Below are 17,776 nucleotides of genomic sequence, written 5' to 3'. Positions count from 1 at the left end.
AATGCACACGCCCAAACTAATCCAAACAATCTCTTCCAGATACGAGGGTCGCGTCTATCACTATCGCATCTCCGAAGATCCAGATGGCAAAGTCTTTGTCACGCAGGAGGCCAAATTCAATACGCTCGCCGAGCTAGTGCATCATCATAGTGTGCCGCACGAGGGTCACGGTCTGATCACGCCGCTGCTCTATCCGGCACCCAAGCAAAATAAACCCACAGTCTTTCCATTGAGTCCCGAGCCCGATGAGTGGGAAATTTGCCGCACGGACATCATGATGAAGCACAAACTGGGCGGCGGCCAATACGGCGAGGTGTACGAGGCGGTCTGGAAGCGCTATGGCAACACTGTGGCCGTCAAAACGCTCAAGGAGGATACCATGGCGCTCACAGACTTCCTCGAAGAGGCGGCCATCATGAAGGAGATGAAGCATCCAAATCTCGTACAGCTAATCGGTGGGAAATTGTGTAGCACCAAACATCCCTTTTCTCATCTACTACTTGAGTTGAATTGATGAAGAGCACCCAATTTTGACAGGGTCTTGCATAAAATTCTATTTTCACCCAATTTTCGCGTATGCGCGTGATTCCTTTAGAGTCCGGTGAACTCTTTCCACACATTTTCCACGCTTGTCGATAAAATTCTTTACGTGGATTCAGTTAACGACTTGATGAAAACTTCAAATTCGCAAACTTAGGCTATTTGTTGATCATCAACCAATCAATCAGTCAGTCAGTCAAGCAGATAGATGAGAAAACGGATTCTACTTAATATAACATTTGAAATTGAATAAATACTCACGAAACGTCTTAACTTTCAGGTGTCTGCACCCGTGAGCCGCCCTTCTACATCATCACAGAGTTCATGTCGCACGGCAATCTGCTGGACTTTTTGCGCTCGGCGGGCAGGGAGACACTGGACGCGGTGGCCCTGCTGTATATGGCCACGCAGATAGCGTCGGGCATGAGCTATCTGGAGTCGCGCAACTATATCCATCGCGATCTGGCGGCACGCAACTGCCTGGTGGGTGACAACAAGCTGGTCAAGGTGGCCGATTTTGGGCTGGCGCGTTTGATGCGCGATGATACATATACGGCGCACGCGGGCGCCAAGTTTCCCATCAAGTGGACCGCCCCCGAGGGATTGGCATACAATAAGTTTAGCACCAAGTCGGATGTGTGGGCCTTTGGTGTGCTGCTCTGGGAGATTGCGACATACGGGATGTCGCCATATCCCGGGATTGATCTAACCGATGTTTACCATAAGCTTGAGAAGGGCTATCGCATGGAGCGACCGCCGGGCTGTCCGCCGGAGGTGTACGATCTAATGCGGCAGTGCTGGCAATGGGATGCAGCGGATCGGCCCACATTCAAGAGCATACACCATGCGCTGGAGCACATGTTTCAGGTGGGTGACGGTGATGTCGAATTCGAGGTGTGGGATGATGATGATGATGACGTCGATGATATCGATGATGATTACGATGGCGACAATGACGACAATGATGACGACAATGGCATTGAGCTTTGATTTCAATTGGCGTCTGCATCGCCGTCGCTCATGGAATGCCAGCGCAACCAATGTGATAGTCTCGCAATCATCAGTAGTGATAGCAATAATGATCCACGTGCTGCACGTCTCTCCTTCTTCGCTCCGCAGGAATCGTCCATCACCGAAGCGGTCGAGAAACAGCTAAATGCCACAGCCACCGGTTCCGGCACTGGCTCCCAAGCAGCGGCTGGTGTAGCCACAGCGACGGCCAGCGCCTCCTCCTCAGCGTCCGCCTCGCTCAGCCTGACGCCACAAATGGTCAAGAAAAGCCTGCCCAGCGTTGACCACCAGCAACAACAGCAGCAGCAACAGCAGCTGGCCAGCACGCCCATGTCAGGTGAATCATTGTTGTCCATTGAAACGAATCATTACTGATCTTACGCAATCTCACAGAAACCGGCTCCACATCCACCAAGCTGAGCACCTTCTCCAGCCAGGGCAAGGGCAATGTGCAAATGCGTCGCACCACCAACAAACAAGGCAAACAGGCGCCAGCTCCGCCCAAGCGCACCAGGTAAGGCTCTCATCTATAAATCCAACATAGGCTATTCATGATCCTCTCTCTCTTTCTCTCTTTCTGTTTTGACAGCCTGCTCTCTAGCAGTCGGGACTCGACATATCGCGAGGAGGATGCACGCAACTTCATCGATGAGCTCAACACGAATGGTAGTAGTAGAAACTTCCACTTCAACTCCAACAACATTTTAAGCCAGACCCTATGTAGAAATTTTAAAACCCAAATTCCAACCCAGACACAAATACGTACACAACAACAGCAACAACAACAACAAAAACAACTATTATTACAACCAGTACAACAACAACAACAACAACAAACGTATTCAATTAAAAAATCATCCTCCTGCAGTAGTTTCCTTTACGACATCCTATTTCGAGGTATTTGTCAATGGCGTAAGAATTCCTATTTACAATTTATGTTTCGTTTTAATTGGTTTGTGTTGCACCAGGAAAATCATTTCAATATATTGTATATTGTATATTTTTGTTTATGTGATTTTATGAATTCTTTTCTAAATTTTATGTTTTTGTGTATTTCTTATCATTTTTTAAAAGCTTTTATATTTTATTTCTGGAACATCTACTAGTGGAATCTAACATATGTACTCACAAACATAGCGCTAATTAAAAACAACTAGAAGATATTTTCAATCAAAAAAATATGTACGTTTCCAATAGACATTGCCATGTCCGTCTGTCTAAAAGAGCTAGAGATAATCTTATATTATTCCCAAATCTTATATTCACGATTATTTTATTTGTCTGATAGTAAAATCTGTTGCGTCTCGCCCTTATATTCGATTTCCATAACTGTAAATGACATCAGTTGCTTACAACTGCATTCGATCTTGTTTTAATGCGTTTCGCCCTTCTATGCGATTTTCATAACTGTAAATGACAATTGTCTTCTATCGTACTTAAATCCGACTCGCCCTTCTATTCGATTTTCATAACTGTACATAACAACAGTTGCTTTTAACTGCCTCCAATCTTATTTTACTACGTTTCGCCCTTCTATGCGATTTTCATAAATTCAAGCTATAGTTTGTAGGGAACAAACTCTCTATCGTGCCTCTTTGTGAAGATACCACAGTAAATACCCAAAAAAATATTATTTTATTTCTTTTGTTACTTTTCTCACAACTATTTTCATTTAGCTTTTGGTGTTTTATTTTTAAGTATAAAATTAAGTTTCTTAGTTTGTAAATTGAATTTAATTTTTGCTTTATGTTTTTTGCTGGTTTCTTTGATTATTATTTGGTTTGTAGAGTGAGTTTAACTTTTGTTTGGTGTTGACAAATATTGAGCCAAAATGGGTTTGTCGCCACGACCACGACTCTCAGCTCCCAAGCTAATCCAATCCCTAGACCCAGCACGCGCATGTTTTTGCCATGTTAAGCTCTGGTATTTAATGGAGATATTTATGCTTTTAGGTCTCACGCGGGACATCAACAATTTGACGCAGCGCTATGACTCGGAAACGGATCCAGCTGCAGATCCCGATACAGATGCCACCGGCGATAGCCTGGAGCAGAGCCTGACAGCAGCCGCCACGCCGCCCAACAAGATGCAGCACTCGCTGCACGGCGGCGTCTCGGGCGGCATTGGACCGCGCTCCTCGCAGCAGCACAGCTCCTTTAAGCGGCCCGTGATGGGCAATCGTGGCCTGGAGACGCGCCAGAGCAAACGTTCGCAGCAACATCCGGCTGCAGGCAGGGAGCCACTGACTCCTGGCAATGGCAGTATTACCACCAACGGCAACGGCGGAACACCTGTGCTGCCCGCTCATCCCATCACCGTGGGCGCTCTGGAGGTGATGAATGTGAAGCGGGTCGTCAATCGGTATGGCACGTTGCCGAAGGTGGCGCGCATCGGCGCCTTCCTAGACAGCCTGGAGGACAGCAGCAGCAGCAACAGCAGCAGCAACACGGAGACATCGGCCAATGGCCATGCCACGCCGCCAGCCCGTGCACCGCCCGCTGTGCCCATGGCCAGCAAGCAGCAGCAGGCGCAGCCGGCACCACAGCAAATGATTAGAAGCAACTCGTCTGGCGGCGTGACCATGCAGAACAATGCAGCTGCCAGTCTCAATAAGCTGCAGCGACATCGCACCACCACGGAGGGCACCATGATGACCTTCTCATCGTTTCGAGCCGCCGGCAGCAGCAGCAATTCCCCGAAACGTTGCGGCGGCGGCATTGCACAGCCGGCGCTGGCCAATCTGGAGTTTCCGCCGCCGCCGCTGGAGGAATTCGAGGCACTGCCGCCACCACCGCCGCCGCCAGCGCCCGAAAGCGCCGTCCAGGCCATACAACAGCATCTGCACGCGCAGCACAGCAGCAGCAACGATGTCAGCAATACGGCGCCCAGCGTTGAGGAGGCGAGTTCCCGATTTGGTGTCTCGCTGCGCAAACGTGAACCCTCGACGGACTCGTGCAGTTCGCTGGGCACGCCGCCCGAGGCACCACCACCACCAGCAGCAGCAGCCCAGCCAGCAGCAATGGCTGAGAAGAGTCTGAATCTGAAAGAGAAGCTCATCACGGAGATTAAGTCAGCGGGCAAGCCGGCCGAAACAGTCGTTGGCTATGCCAATGGCAGTGGACCGCCGGCCGCGGTTGTTGATCCCGTCGCACAGCTGGTCACCGAGCTGGCCGAGAGCATGAATCTGCCCAAGCAAACCAAGCTGACCAATGGCAACTGCAACAACAGCAGCAACAACAGCAACAACAACAACAACTTCAAGGCGCAGCTGAAGAAAGTGGAGCCAAAGAAACTAAATGCGCCGATGCCAAAGGCCGAGCAGCCCTCAAACATAATTGACTTTAAGGCGCATCTGCGCAAAGTGGACAAGGAGCAGCCACAGCAGCAGCCGCCGCAACAGCCACAGCCACAGCCGCCGCCGCAACCACAGCCACAGCCACAACAACATTCGACCAATGCCAATTGCAACATGCGCAAGGATGAAACCGGTAATGGCAAAAAGTTTGCTGCAAATCAAAAGACTGAAATCAAAATCGATGTGAACAACTCGAATGCGGATGCGGATGCCGCCAGCGCCGGCTACGGCGAAACTGGCCCAGCGACAGACGCTGGCAAGCGGCGCAGCACAGGTAGTATTAATAGCTTAAAGAAACTTTGGGAGCAGCCGCCGGTGGCCAGCGGCGACTATGCGAGCACCTCAATCCCACAAGCCAGCAGCAGCAGCAGCAATGCTGTCGCCCAATTGTCACCCAAATATGGTTTAAAGGCAGCCCAGCCCGTTGTCAATGCCAAACTGTTTGGCATTAAACCGCCGCCGGCGGCACCGCCACCACCGCCCCCAATTAGCAGCACTCCATGCACAACCAGCACAGCACAGTCCCAGCAAGAAGCAGCAGCCGCAGCAGCAGCCGCAGCAGTTGCCACAAAATTAGCTGCAACAACTCCCACAACAACAGCAATAAAAACATCTCTTTCAACGCAACTCTTCACAGATGCCGAGGGCAGCAGCAGCGAGGAGCAGACAGGAGCCGGCGACCAGGCGGCGGAGCACATGACGCAATCGCTCTACGGCAGCGAGCAGCTACAGTACCAATCCAACTCTGTCAACTCCAACTCCAATTCCCCCTCATCTGCCTCCAATCAGCAGCAGCAGCAGCCACCGCCAAGCCAGAGCAATGCCAACAACAAGCTGAACAGCGGGGGAGGAGTGGGCCAGACTAAGCCCGCGGTGCCGCACAAGCCCACCAAGTTGACTATATATGCCACGCCCATTGCCAAAATAGCCGGCATTGGCGTGGGCGTGGGCGGAGGCGGCGGGGCTGAGAACAGCCTGATCAATTCAACGCAAATCTCCAGGGAGAGCATACTGGAGCTGGTCACGTTGCTGGAGGGTTCACTCAAGCATCCAGTGAATGCGATCTCGGCCTCGCAATGGCTGCAGCTCAGCGACAAGCTGAATATACTGCAGAACTCGTGCGTGGTCTTTGCGGAGAATGAATCGATGCCGCCGCACTCGAAATTCCATTTTCGTGAGCTGGTGACTCGCGTCGAGACGCAATCGCAGCATCTGCGCACCGCCGGCAGCAAAAATGTGCAGGACAATGAGCGACTGGTCGGCGAGGTGGGCCAGTCCCTCAAGCAGATATCGAATGCCCTGCACAGGTAAATGATAAGAACGGGGATGGACGCACAGCGGAGCGGTGTGGCCGACAACAACGGCGCCGCCATTTGGCTGGACGCCGAGGGCAATTTTATCAAGCGCAAGCAACCACAGTGATACGATATATATATATATATGCATACGTATATATATATATATAACCACATTGCTCCCACCATCCCCCCATCTTCCAGAGAGGCCCACGGAAGGAAACACACAACGAACTGGAACTGAAAAATGGATTGAACTATAAGGAAGACCTAACTGGAAGGCCCCAGCGAAGAGGCGCAAAAGAACAACAACAACAAAAACAAACTACAACTATTATTAATTATTATTAACTATATAAATATATATATACATATATACTATATATAGTAGTTGGTAGCATGTAGTACCAACTACCGTAGTATTTAGTAGCCGTAGCGATTATACATACATCTAGTCATATATCCGATGCATCCGCTTATATCGAGACAGGGAGAGAAAATGAGAGAGTAAAGTGAAGGAGAATAATAGAGAGAAGGAGGGAGAGAGAGAGAGAGAGAGCGCGAGTGAGTGGGCTTCAAAACTGAGTTGCAAAGCAAATTTTTTCTATATAGGCATTTTCCGACTAAACGCCGTCTTCTATTTTTTTAATTGTGAATTATATATATATTATACACACATCGTTTTTTCTGAAAAGAAAAAAAAATGCCAATTCACACATAACTTTTTCCACTACCAACTTTTTTTTTTTAATCAAGCTAAAGCTTCGTTTTTATAAACATTGAAAGACATAGAAGTGCATATGGAGGGCGGGTTGGGGAATAGGGGAACCTGCCGGCAATACGAGGGCATGAAATATATATTCATAGAATATCTCAATAAATTAGTAATCATACTGCACACACACACACACACACACACACGTATATATACATACATTTTACATATATATATATATATATATATATATTTACTAGTCGGTAAAAGTGTTTTTAGTATACCTATACAAGATACATATATATATATATATATAATTTAATACGTGCGTACATTATATGTAATACGATCGACCGTTAAAAATCGAAAACTCAATTTACAACTTTTAGACTTTTCTTCGTGTTTTAGTACTCGTAATACCTACATAAATACATAAAAGCAAAATGATCTATGTGTACTACTTGGCATAAATTATAAACAGTAGCAAAGCCCAAAGATATTATTATTAACGACTACTCGAAAGATTTATATTTATATATATGTATATGTATTTGTTAGTTGCAAAGACTAAATGAACTTATTTTTTAGTTTATGTTGAACAATGCAAGGTAAAAATAAAAATTGGTGGCAAATGCTTTTTAGATACATACTTATACACAACAACAAATTGTAATTATCTGATATTTTATGGATTTTAAAACTACTTTTATACGTAAAAACACAAACACACACTCACACGACAAAAACAAAAACCAAATAAATATTCATTTCATATACATAGCTGCGGATCAACATTAGGGCGGGTCATATATAAAGTTGTCAGACATATTAATATGGATGTGCATAACAAAAATATATATATGTATTTCACATTTATCCAAAATATCTATCCCCCAATAACAGACAAAAGACAATGTGCATTCAAAACATATATTTATATATAAATATATATATATAAATACTATATTTCTGTAACTTCTATAACATCTGTGCGTTTGAATGCGCTTAGAGCATATATATTATTTAAAAATGAAAGGATAAAAAATACTTCATGGAGAAATAAAATGATATTTAAAACTAAATGCGTTGAGTTGTATAAGTATAAGTGCGCAAAAGAAATAATATCTTTTCTGTTTATCTCCATATTGAAATGGATGCTATGCCCAGTAATTTAATTTATTTAAGATTTCACAGTGGAAGCTCCGATTTAAATTTCAAATATCCCGACCTTTCGATATTTTTTAATAGTAAATTTGTTTGCATCGATAAGCACTTATCGATATGACTATTTCACAGCACTAGCCTGAAGCTGAACTTGCTAATTTGCGCCGTTACGATAGTTTTTTTATGCAGCCCTCTAATTCGAGACAGTGACGGAGCCCTTACGCTGCTGTTGAATTTAAATTTCTACCTTACTGGACCTCTCGATAGAACGTGAATATTTAAATATAAGCAACCTACATAATATTAGACTAAAAATGTTATCACTTTTGATTTTGTGCTTGTGTCAGAAATCGAACAATGGCATATCTTGGCAGGTATAAAATAATGCTCGCTGTGAATAACATATCCGCAAATGGTAATGTTATTGTCGCTGTTATGTTAAATAACATTTCTGTTTGGCATTCGTTCTTTTTTTTCATAAAGAAAAGAAGAAGAGATAGAGGAAAAAAGACGAAATAATATATAATAATAGAATATTATTTATACTGTGATATATAGCCAAGCATTGTTTTGTGTCTGCAAACCAGTAATTGGACAAACGAATCAGCAGTAAACAAGAACCAGCAGCAAACCAATTGCGACAACAACACCACCAGCAGCAGCAGCAACAACAAGAGGAAAGTCAGCCAGCAACAGCAGCAGAAGCAGCATTACAATGCCACTCTTTGGTAAATCACAGAAGACGCCTGCCGAATTGGTCAAGTCGCTGAAGGAGGCGATAAACGCACTGGAGTCGGGTGACCGGAAGGTGGAGAAGGCCCAGGAGGATGTTAGCAAAAATCTGGTATCGATCAAGAATATGCTGTACGGCAGCAGCGATGCGGAACCGCCAGCGGACTATGTCGTTGCCCAGCTGTCGCAGGAGCTGTATAACAGTAATTTACTGTTGCTGCTCATACAGAATCTGCATCGGATCGATTTTGAGGGTAAGAAGCATGTGGCGCTCATATTTAATAATGTGCTGCGCCGGCAGATTGGCACCCGATCGCCCACAGTTGAATATATATGCACGAAACCGGAAATATTATTTACACTGATGGCCGGCTACGAGGATGCGCATCCGGAGATAGCCCTCAATTCGGGCACAATGCTGCGCGAATGCGCACGCTACGAGGCGCTGGCAAAGATCATGCTGCATTCGGATGAGTTCTTTAAGTTCTTCCGGTATGTGGAAGTGTCCACGTTCGACATCGCCTCCGATGCCTTCTCCACGTTCAAGGAGCTGCTGACACGCCACAAGCTCTTGTGCGCCGAATTCCTGGACGCCAACTATGACAAGTTCTTTGCCCAGCATTATCAGCGACTGTTGAACTCGGAGAACTATGTGACACGACGCCAGAGTCTGAAGCTGCTCGGTGAACTGCTGCTGGACAGGCACAATTTCACAGTAATGACGCGATATATATCGGAGCCAGAGAACCTGAAGCTGATGATGAACATGCTCAAGGAGCGATCGCGCAACATACAGTTCGAGGCGTTTCATGTCTTCAAAGTGTTTGTCGCGAATCCGAACAAACCGAAACCGATTCTGGACATCCTGCTGCGCAATCAAACGAAACTGGTCGACTTCTTAACCAGCTTCCATACGGATCGATCCGAGGACGAGCAGTTCAACGATGAGAAGGCCTATCTGATCAAGCAGATAAGGGAGCTGAAACCGCTGCCCGAGGCTTAGTTGGCAGCGGCAGCGGCAACGAGAACGAGAACAAGAGCGAGAACATTTTGGCCTTGGCTGTATGGCAGGATGACGATAGCGAAGACGAAAGCGGGACAACAGACAAAGGACGTACAACACATACATACATGCAATATGTTGTGTGTGTGTGCAGGGCGTGGTGTCCAACACCAAGGGTTAACCACAACCAAATGCAAATGCAATTCCAATACACACACATATTTGTGGACAAAAGACGATGACAAAAGACGATGACGATGACCGATGACAGATGACTGATGACCGATGACGACAGCACTTGTGAGTAACTAAACAATAATTTAGACAAAGCAAACAACAAAATGATAACGATAAATAACGATAAAGCAAAATACATAAGTAGTAACAAACAAGTACACACATTATATTGTATGTAATAGCGTAAAGGATTAAATGCAGCCGCAGCATGTTGCGAATTTAACTAAAAAACAAAAAAAGGAAGAAACTAAACAAAACAAAAACACACACACATTAAACACACACTACTTTATTTACTTTCTCCCTTCACTGAGAATATAGCATATAGCATATTCGCTCCAGCTTCCGTCTAGTTCGCTTTTCAAATTGTTCAGAGTTCGGTTTGTTGTTGTGGTTCCAGTTCGCGATCCTCGTGCGCTTGTAGACGTATATAGACCTATGTATGTACACCTCTACCTACCTACTGTTACTATTACTTTGCGTAAACGGTTTATTATTATTATTTCCTCTTCTATTTTTTTTTTTCTGTGTATTTCTTTTGCCTATTTAAATAGTTGTTGTATTGAAATTGAAGCGTTTTTGAAACGTTATATCCAGGACAATGAAGATAATATGAGTTTTGACTTACAATTTAGACATTAAACATTTCAAATGTGCGCCGAAATTAACAATTACGGTAAATTATTATTATTAAATATGTATGAAAGAAAAACCAATTGTAATTTCACCTAAAAACTTCATTCAGAATACTGCATAATAATTCTAGTTATAATTGAAAAAGCATTCAAAACACACACACATACATATACACACTCCACACCAAAACACACACCCACACAACTACACACTAAACATCCATACGTACATAGTAAAAAAAAGGGAAGTAAAACAACAACATTACGAGCAGCATAATAAATATATTATTATTATAATTTATATTATTCCCAAAATTAAAGATAACAGCCAAACAAAAAAATTCCATCATATGTGTCATTCTGATTGGAAAACGGGCGACGGAGGGCGGGGCCACAATTGTTAAGGCATGCTGCCGCAGACGTTTAAAGCTCCTGAGTCATGTGCAAGTGCGAGGGCTGCACAAATTCTTGCAAGTATTTGCCTATTTCTTAACTTGTGTTATTTTATGTAAATAATACACGACTGCAGTAGTACTACAGTAAATAACGATAGTACACAACTGAAAGGAATTCCTAGCATAAATGTAGCATATTATATATTTATAATACGTAAGGGGAGGAAGAATATTATTTTCAACTGCATAAGCGAAACTTAAATAATATTTGTATTCTTTTGGAACTTGATTATAATTGCTGAATAACCGAACCGATATGCCCAGAAGCAAAGGGTATTAACACATCAAAGCAGGCATGACACATTTATGCAGCCCTGGCTCCGATCAGCTGTCTTAAAATTACGGCGCCTAAAAATCAATCACAGGGAAAGCAACAATTGTATTTGATAAGATGCACAAAAGATTTCGGATAATAGCCGATCAAACAGTTATTGCAGATGGCAGCAGCAGCAGCGAGGATGCTAGCGGAAATCATCAAAGGATCAAATCACTCGTGCGTAGGAAATATGTGCGGCAGAAGCGTACAAAAACCGTTGAGTTAGATATTTCCGATACGAGCAGCGATGAGGAGCCTAACAGTCAAGATAATTTGGGCCAGGAGAACCGAAAGTGGCTTGCAAATCTCAAGAGATACAGCAGCGATCACAAACCGCTGCCATTGACACCACAAAATAAGTTCCAGCCGTTGTCGCTGTCCGTAAGTGTCAAGCCACCGTCTCCAACTTTACGCACTAATTCATTTGATACGGCCAACTGTTCCACGGTCATTCCTGGGGATCCTCCAGCCACATGCCGAGCAGCGTGGCACAGCTTTAGGCTGACACTTTCAGCACTAAAACGCGATCGCCAGGGCGTGCTTCGGGCATCGACTAGCAATCAGGGATCTATGGATGAATCGCTGCTGGACTGCACGCTAAACACATCAATAGAAGCTAATCTGGAGACCATGATTGACACGCAGCAAACACCGAACAGCTCCAGAAAAGTGGCCAAAAAGAAGCAGCGTTGCATTAAAGGTGGGCATTTATATGAATTTAAGCGAATGATTCTCAAGGAGCGCATGGATCGCCGCAGTCTGGCGCACAACCAGCGTCTGGGCATTAGCTCAGGCCAACGAGTGCGTGTGCTGAGCATACATGAATCCTTTGGTTGTCACATGGCACGAGTGCAGGACGAAACGGAGGATAAGGCCATTTTTAACATTATACTCTCGCCCAGCATGTCACCAAGCGTGGGCGCCACGCTAGAGCTTTATTTTGATCTAAAGCCGGAAACGGCGCTGCAACTGCCAAATAAGGAGCTAGTTTACGTACAGCCAAATAAATTAGTTTTATTATAAGTACACACAAACTTAAGACTAATTAGGGAATACTGTGTAAATGCATTAGTATAAAGTAGAAATGCAGCTAGCGCCGTTTTTTCTTCTCCAGCTTACGTATTTTGTGCAGACGTCGCGCTACATTGCCGCTTCCGGACGGAGGTTCATCGCTGAGGCGCGCCTCATCCTCAATCGTGTCCTGGGAATCGCTGCCACTCATTAGAACTGCAGCGGCTATGCACACAAACTGAAATATGGCGCCAACGAAGAGACCATAGCGTACTAATAGGCCAAAGAAATCTTCCTCGCCGTATTTATCCAAATTAGCGGCAGCTACGCCTATATTATCAGTAGACATTATTTTTGTTGCAAAAACTCAATATTGACTTTGTTTATGGTTTTGTGTATGCGGCGCACACAGGGTGATGCGTGCACAAACAGCTGAGGCGATTGTTACAAAGATAAGAAGAAGCAGGAAGTTGCTCACAGGTGTGCAAATTTTATATGCCACTTGCAAAAGTTTTTTTATGCGGGGCACACAGGGTGATGCGTATACAAACAGCTGAAGCGATTGTTACAAATAGAAGAAGCAGGAAATTGCGTGTTGCGGCTTCCGATTCTTCAATAGGTTTTGAACAAATTAATTCTATTAACGCACTTAAAAACTAACACAAATGTGCAATTATTTATTATGCCATTTGCAAAAACTGTGTATGCGATGCACACAGGGTGAAGCGTGCACAAACAGCTGATGCAATTGTCACAAATAGAAGAGGAAGCAGAAATTTTCTTGTTGCGACTGATGACTTTAGTCGGTTTTGCATAATTCGATTTAATTTAAGTAACTGAAAGCTGACACAACTATGTCGTGCTTCCGTTTGGCCACTGCACTTACTGCCGCGCGTCCGCTGCCCCTGAACAGCCAAAGCCTGCGACTTTTTGCGAGAAAATCACAGGATTTTACATATGCTCGCCGCCAGTTCTCGAAGGCTTTAAATGAGAGCAGCAGCGTCAAAAACACTAAACCCGCCGGTACACTGAAGCTGACATTGCTGGGTGCGTGTATTGGCGCTGTCGCTGGATCCACCTACACAATCTACTCAAGGATCAGCGACAAGGATTCGCACAAGGAGCACGAGCGCACGCCGCCAACAGTCATCGGATCGCTGCCTGCCGGCGTCCGCATAACAAAACGCTACATTAATCCTAAGGATACCTCAGGTCTGGACATAGTGCTCTTTCAGTTCCAGACATGTCCATTCTGTTGCAAAGTTCGTGCCTATCTGGACTACATGGGCGTATCCTACTCGGTCGTGGAAGTTGACGCTGTGTTGCGCCAGGATATCCGGTGGTCATCAGTGAAGAAGGTGCCCATGGTGCTGATACGTCAGCAGGATGGCCAATATGTACAGATGACTGACTCTAGTGCCATCATTTCACTGGTGGCCAGCAGTCTGCACGATAAGCGCACCGATGTGGGTGACTTGGCGCAGTTCTACCCGCATGTTTCCTTCTTTGATGACGAAGGCAAGAAGCGGCATGATATATTGAACAAATATTTCCTTATGTACCAGGATCGCACTCCGAAAAACATGACCAAAGAAATTGAAGAGTAAGTGCACGCTCTCTCCTAGTCAATGAATCAATTGTTAATAAATCCCTTTGTAGAAACGATCGCAAATGGAGGACCTGGGCCGACAATCATCTAGTGCATCTCATATCACCCAATTGCTACCAGACGCTTGGCGAGGCGCTGGAGACGTTTGAGTGGTTCTCACAGGCAGGCGAATGGGATGTCTATTTCCCCAAGTGGGAGCGCAACTTGATGGTCTACTGCGGTGCGACAGCCATGTGGGCCATAGCCAAGATATTGAAGCGACGACACGAGCTCACCGACGATGTTCGATCTCATATGTATGATGCTCTGGGCAAGTGGACGGCGGAGCTTAAGAAACGAAACACGAAATTCATGGGCGGCAAGCAGCCGGGACTATCGGATCTGTCGGTGTTTGGCGTGCTGAGCAGCATGGAAGGTTGTCAGACATTCAAGGACTGCCTACAAAATACAAACATTGGTAACAACAATTTCCGAAAGCAAAAAGAAAAACCTTAAGCTAATAATATTTGAATTATAGGCAAATGGTTTTACGATGTCAAGGAGCTGGTGCAACAGAACCGTGGTGATCTTCGTAGGGAGCGCATAGCGGGCGTGGAGGCCCTAGCTTAAACAAAATATGCAAAACATTTACGCCCAAAGATTGTTCAAATTGTTTAAATAAATGCCCTACACTCTTAATAATCTTGTAATAATCGTTGAGTCAAACGATATTTGCTCAATTTGCACCGAGATGCTTTGGAAAATATCGATATATCGCCCATTTGTGAACATCTCTAATTGTGTGAAACGCCGCTAGACGGAAACTTGCAAATCATTTCGGGCAGCATTCTCATCTTGGAAATTTAACAAAAGCAAAAATATGAATTGTCTTGGCGTCGAACAGTTCCCAGATTATAAAGTGCCCGGAGTGCAGCATGTGGACTTTTCTCCCTACGAGTCCAATGGCGGGTGAGTGTCCAAATGCGAGATTTGTGAAAACTCAACCAACACACGATTTGCCTTGTAGCTCCATTGTTGCCATTGCTGGAGAAGACTTTGTGGTTATTGCCGCCGATACACGCTTGAGCAGTGGCTACAGCATCCATTCGCGCGATCAGAGCAAACTTTTTAGGATGTCGCCGAAAACGGTCTTGGGCTCCACTGGCTGCTGGTGCGACACCCTCTCGCTAACAGGGCTGGTCAAGGTGCGCATGCAGATGTACGAGCACACCCACATGAAGACCATGTCGACTGATGCGGTGGCACAAATGCTCTCCATTGTCATGTATAACCGCCGTTTCTTCCCATATTATGTGTCGAACATTTTGGCCGGTTTGGACAAGGACGGCAAGGGCGCCGTCTACTCATACGATCCCATTGGCCATTGCGAGCGTGCCACTTACCGTGCCGGTGGCACAGCGGGTGCCCTGCTGCAACCAGTGTTGGACAACCAGATCGGTTACAAGAACCAAAACTTGCCCGCCGATCAATTGCCGCCACTCACCAAAGAGCGCGCGGTGGCTGTTGCCTCCGATACCTTCATATCGGCCGCTGAACGTGATATATACACCGGTGATTCGGTGCTAATAAATATCATCACCCAGGATGGTGTTGAGGAGCGCAAGCTGCAACTGCGCAAGGATTAAGGTCAAGGGTTAAAATAAACTGCATTCACACATTATGTTCAACTTAAATTTGTTGTAACTCTACAAATAAAACAAATCTAAAAGATAAATTCCAAATAATGTCCTAAACGCTACCTTGACTAAGAAATATGTAAAGCGACTTTTATTATAAATCGTGTAATTGTTAACAATAATCCTTTTCTGTCCTCGCTTAAGTTAGATGGATGAAAATAATGGTTAAGTGGACAGTTTGAAAAATTAACTATCGCTGTTGCATGGGCGAACGGTTTCATTTATTACATTACATTATATTGTACATTATAAAAAAATGAATAACAAATTTTGTAAACAATCTTATACACTATATTTTTCTGATAAAGTGAAAGGATATATATATATTGTATGATATTGTACGTATACTCTTATATATGTGTGTGTGAATGCAATAATGTTTGAAACCAAATTTACATCACGATGCGCTGAAAATTTAAAAAGAAACGTATTAATGCTTCTGTACTATGGGATTCTCATGAATTCAAGTAAGGCTCTCAGTTTTCAACAAGGGAGGAGACGGTGGTGGCTTCGACAAAGGAGGAAACGGCGGCTTTCAAATGGAAGAAACGGGTGCTTCATCTATGCATGTGTGTGTGCACACGTACATATACATATATATTCATATGTAAGTATTGTATTTATATATGTTAGATTGTTTTTCTTTTTCTTACCATACTGTGCAGCCCTGGCAACCTAAGCCATCAGCTGTTTAATATTTAGTTACCTCTGAGTGTGCGTATTGTCGCACATATTCACCCAATGACAAGTATATTGTTTATATCAGTACTCCTGTTGATTTGTCTACAATTTTCACACATTCTCGCGAATAACAAAATGCTAGCGGCAATTGTAAAGCCAGGTATATTTCGGCATATAATGTGCCGCAACAATATATATCCACGCAGTACTGTTCAGCGCTTTCCGGTGCCGGACGCAGTTGTTTTTTGGACAGTTAACTATGAGGAGTACTGCCCGCCCTGCTACACCGCCCCGCACATCGGAGGCCAGAGCTGGGCGGATGCACCGTTGCCAAACGGATCGAACGAGCCGCACTGGAATCACAACGACGGTCTGGTGAATCGCGTTTCCTTCCATGGTGAATATCAGATTAAAGATGGCCTGCCACAAAATCCAATTGGACGCACCGGGCTCTGTGGTCGCGGCTTGTTAGGACGATGGGGTCCCAATCATGCGGCGGATCCAATAGTCACGCGCTGGAAACGGAATGAAAAGGGTCAAATTGTGCGCCATAAAGACAGCGACAAGTATGTGCAGGTTAAGAGCCGATATCAAAGCCAGCTCTCTAGTTTTTGGCTTGGAATTTTCCAGAAACATTCTTCAGCTGGTGGCCATACAGCGCTCGGACAACAAATTGTGGGCAATTCCTGGCGGCATGGTTGATCCCGGCGAGAACGTAAGCGTCACACTGAAACGCGAATTTACCGAGGAGGCGCTCAATTTTGATGACAAAGGCAACATGGTGGAGGAGTTTTTCAAGCAGGGCGGCGTACATGTGTACAGCGGCTACGTGGACGACTTTCGTAATACGGACAATGCCTGGATGGAGACAACAGCTCTTAACTTCCATGATGAAGACGGCACCAAAGTTGGCCAGCTGCAGCTGGAAGCCGGCGACGACGCCACAAATGTGCGCTGGACTGATATCAATGCGAATCTCAAATTGCACGCCAATCACGCCGATATTGTCGGAGAGGTGGTTGCCAAGCGTAATGCACATTGGTAGAAATAGTAAATGTCCCTAATACCAGGTACTTATATATTATAATAGATATTAAGTTTTTACAACTACAGTATTTTTATGGCTTCGGGTCTCGTCACGAAAAAGAAGATAATTCCATTGAGTGTAAAGAAATCTTGAACAGTGTCCAGCCGAGTTGATATCTCGGCCAACTATGTCCGAAAACTACCATTTCAAACATTTGGTCAGATTTAAAGGTTTTTAAGAAGGTAATCCGCAGTTCCCATACATCTTTGTGGTAGTCTTAATTATGATTTTTTATAGTCTGCCCCCTCAATTTA

At 44.8% G+C, this 17,776-nt stretch overlaps 7 protein-coding genes across 11 annotated transcripts in view; 6 read left to right on the top strand and 1 right to left on the bottom strand.

The window, feature by feature from the left end:
• Nucleotides 1–6,489, top strand: part of Abl (tyrosine-protein kinase Abl) — a 36,888-nt gene extending 30,399 nt beyond the window's left edge. For 2 of the 5 annotated variants that reach the window (XM_064690166.1, XM_064690165.1), the window contains 6 exons: nucleotides 40–455; nucleotides 821–1,407; nucleotides 1,660–1,888; nucleotides 1,945–2,065; nucleotides 2,141–2,448; nucleotides 3,504–6,489. In XM_064690166.1, the coding sequence (XP_064546236.1) occupies nucleotides 40–455; nucleotides 821–1,407; nucleotides 1,660–1,888; nucleotides 1,945–2,065; nucleotides 2,141–2,448; nucleotides 3,504–6,217 (4,375 nt within the window). In that variant the 3' untranslated portion in view covers nucleotides 6,218–6,489. The remainder of the gene's footprint in view (nucleotides 1–39; nucleotides 456–820; nucleotides 1,408–1,659; nucleotides 1,889–1,944; nucleotides 2,066–2,140; nucleotides 2,449–3,503) is intronic. The other 3 variants (XM_064690168.1, XM_064690167.1, XM_064690169.1) reach the window with 2 other exon arrangements.
• Nucleotides 6,490–8,545: 2,056 nt separating this feature from the next.
• On the top strand, nucleotides 8,546–11,028 carry Mo25 (calcium binding protein Mo25). The gene has a single exon (XM_064690173.1). It carries the CDS (start codon nucleotides 8,796–8,798, stop codon nucleotides 9,813–9,815), a length of 1,020 nt encoding a protein of 339 aa, XP_064546243.1. The 5' UTR covers nucleotides 8,546–8,795; the 3' UTR covers nucleotides 9,816–11,028.
• Nucleotides 11,029–11,289: 261 nt separating this feature from the next.
• Nucleotides 11,290–12,543, top strand: LOC135433886 (uncharacterized). Its single transcript, XM_064690175.1, has one exon. The coding sequence runs from the start codon at nucleotides 11,534–11,536 to the stop codon at nucleotides 12,479–12,481; it is 948 nt and encodes a 315-aa protein (XP_064546245.1). The 5' UTR covers nucleotides 11,290–11,533; the 3' UTR covers nucleotides 12,482–12,543.
• Nucleotides 12,453–13,140, bottom strand: LOC135433889 (protein anon-73B1). The gene has a single exon (XM_064690177.1). The coding sequence runs from the start codon at nucleotides 12,816–12,818 to the stop codon at nucleotides 12,549–12,551; it is 270 nt and encodes an 89-aa protein (XP_064546247.1). The 5' UTR covers nucleotides 12,819–13,140; the 3' UTR covers nucleotides 12,453–12,548.
• An 83-nt stretch (nucleotides 13,141–13,223) lies between these two features.
• Su(P) (prostaglandin E synthase Su(P)) lies at nucleotides 13,224–14,759 on the top strand. Its single transcript, XM_064690172.1, has 3 exons — nucleotides 13,224–14,072; nucleotides 14,129–14,535; nucleotides 14,596–14,759. The coding sequence occupies exons 1-3, from the start codon at nucleotides 13,324–13,326 to the stop codon at nucleotides 14,685–14,687; spliced, it is 1,248 nt and encodes a 415-aa protein (XP_064546242.1). The 5' UTR covers nucleotides 13,224–13,323; the 3' UTR covers nucleotides 14,688–14,759.
• Nucleotides 14,760–14,848: 89 nt separating this feature from the next.
• Nucleotides 14,849–15,792, top strand: Prosbeta6 (proteasome beta6 subunit). Its single transcript, XM_064690164.1, has 2 exons — nucleotides 14,849–15,026; nucleotides 15,085–15,792. The coding sequence occupies exons 1-2, from the start codon at nucleotides 14,938–14,940 to the stop codon at nucleotides 15,701–15,703; spliced, it is 708 nt and encodes a 235-aa protein (XP_064546234.1). The 5' UTR covers nucleotides 14,849–14,937; the 3' UTR covers nucleotides 15,704–15,792.
• A 657-nt stretch (nucleotides 15,793–16,449) lies between these two features.
• Nucleotides 16,450–17,741, top strand: LOC135433931 (ADP-ribose pyrophosphatase, mitochondrial). Its single transcript, XM_064690231.1, has 2 exons — nucleotides 16,450–17,001; nucleotides 17,066–17,741. Exons 1-2 carry the CDS (start codon nucleotides 16,496–16,498, stop codon nucleotides 17,478–17,480), a joined length of 921 nt encoding a protein of 306 aa, XP_064546301.1. The 5' UTR covers nucleotides 16,450–16,495; the 3' UTR covers nucleotides 17,481–17,741.
• The last annotated feature ends 35 nt before the right edge of the window (nucleotides 17,742–17,776 follow it).

Source organism: Drosophila montana, unplaced genomic scaffold, assembly GCF_035044405.1.
Source record: "Drosophila montana isolate Dmon_TW-CO22-7 unplaced genomic scaffold, ASM3504440v1 contig_3240_1, whole genome shotgun sequence".
Lineage (NCBI taxonomy): Eukaryota > Metazoa > Arthropoda > Insecta > Diptera > Drosophilidae > Drosophila > Drosophila montana.
This window is presented reverse-complemented; position numbering and strand designations above follow the sequence as displayed.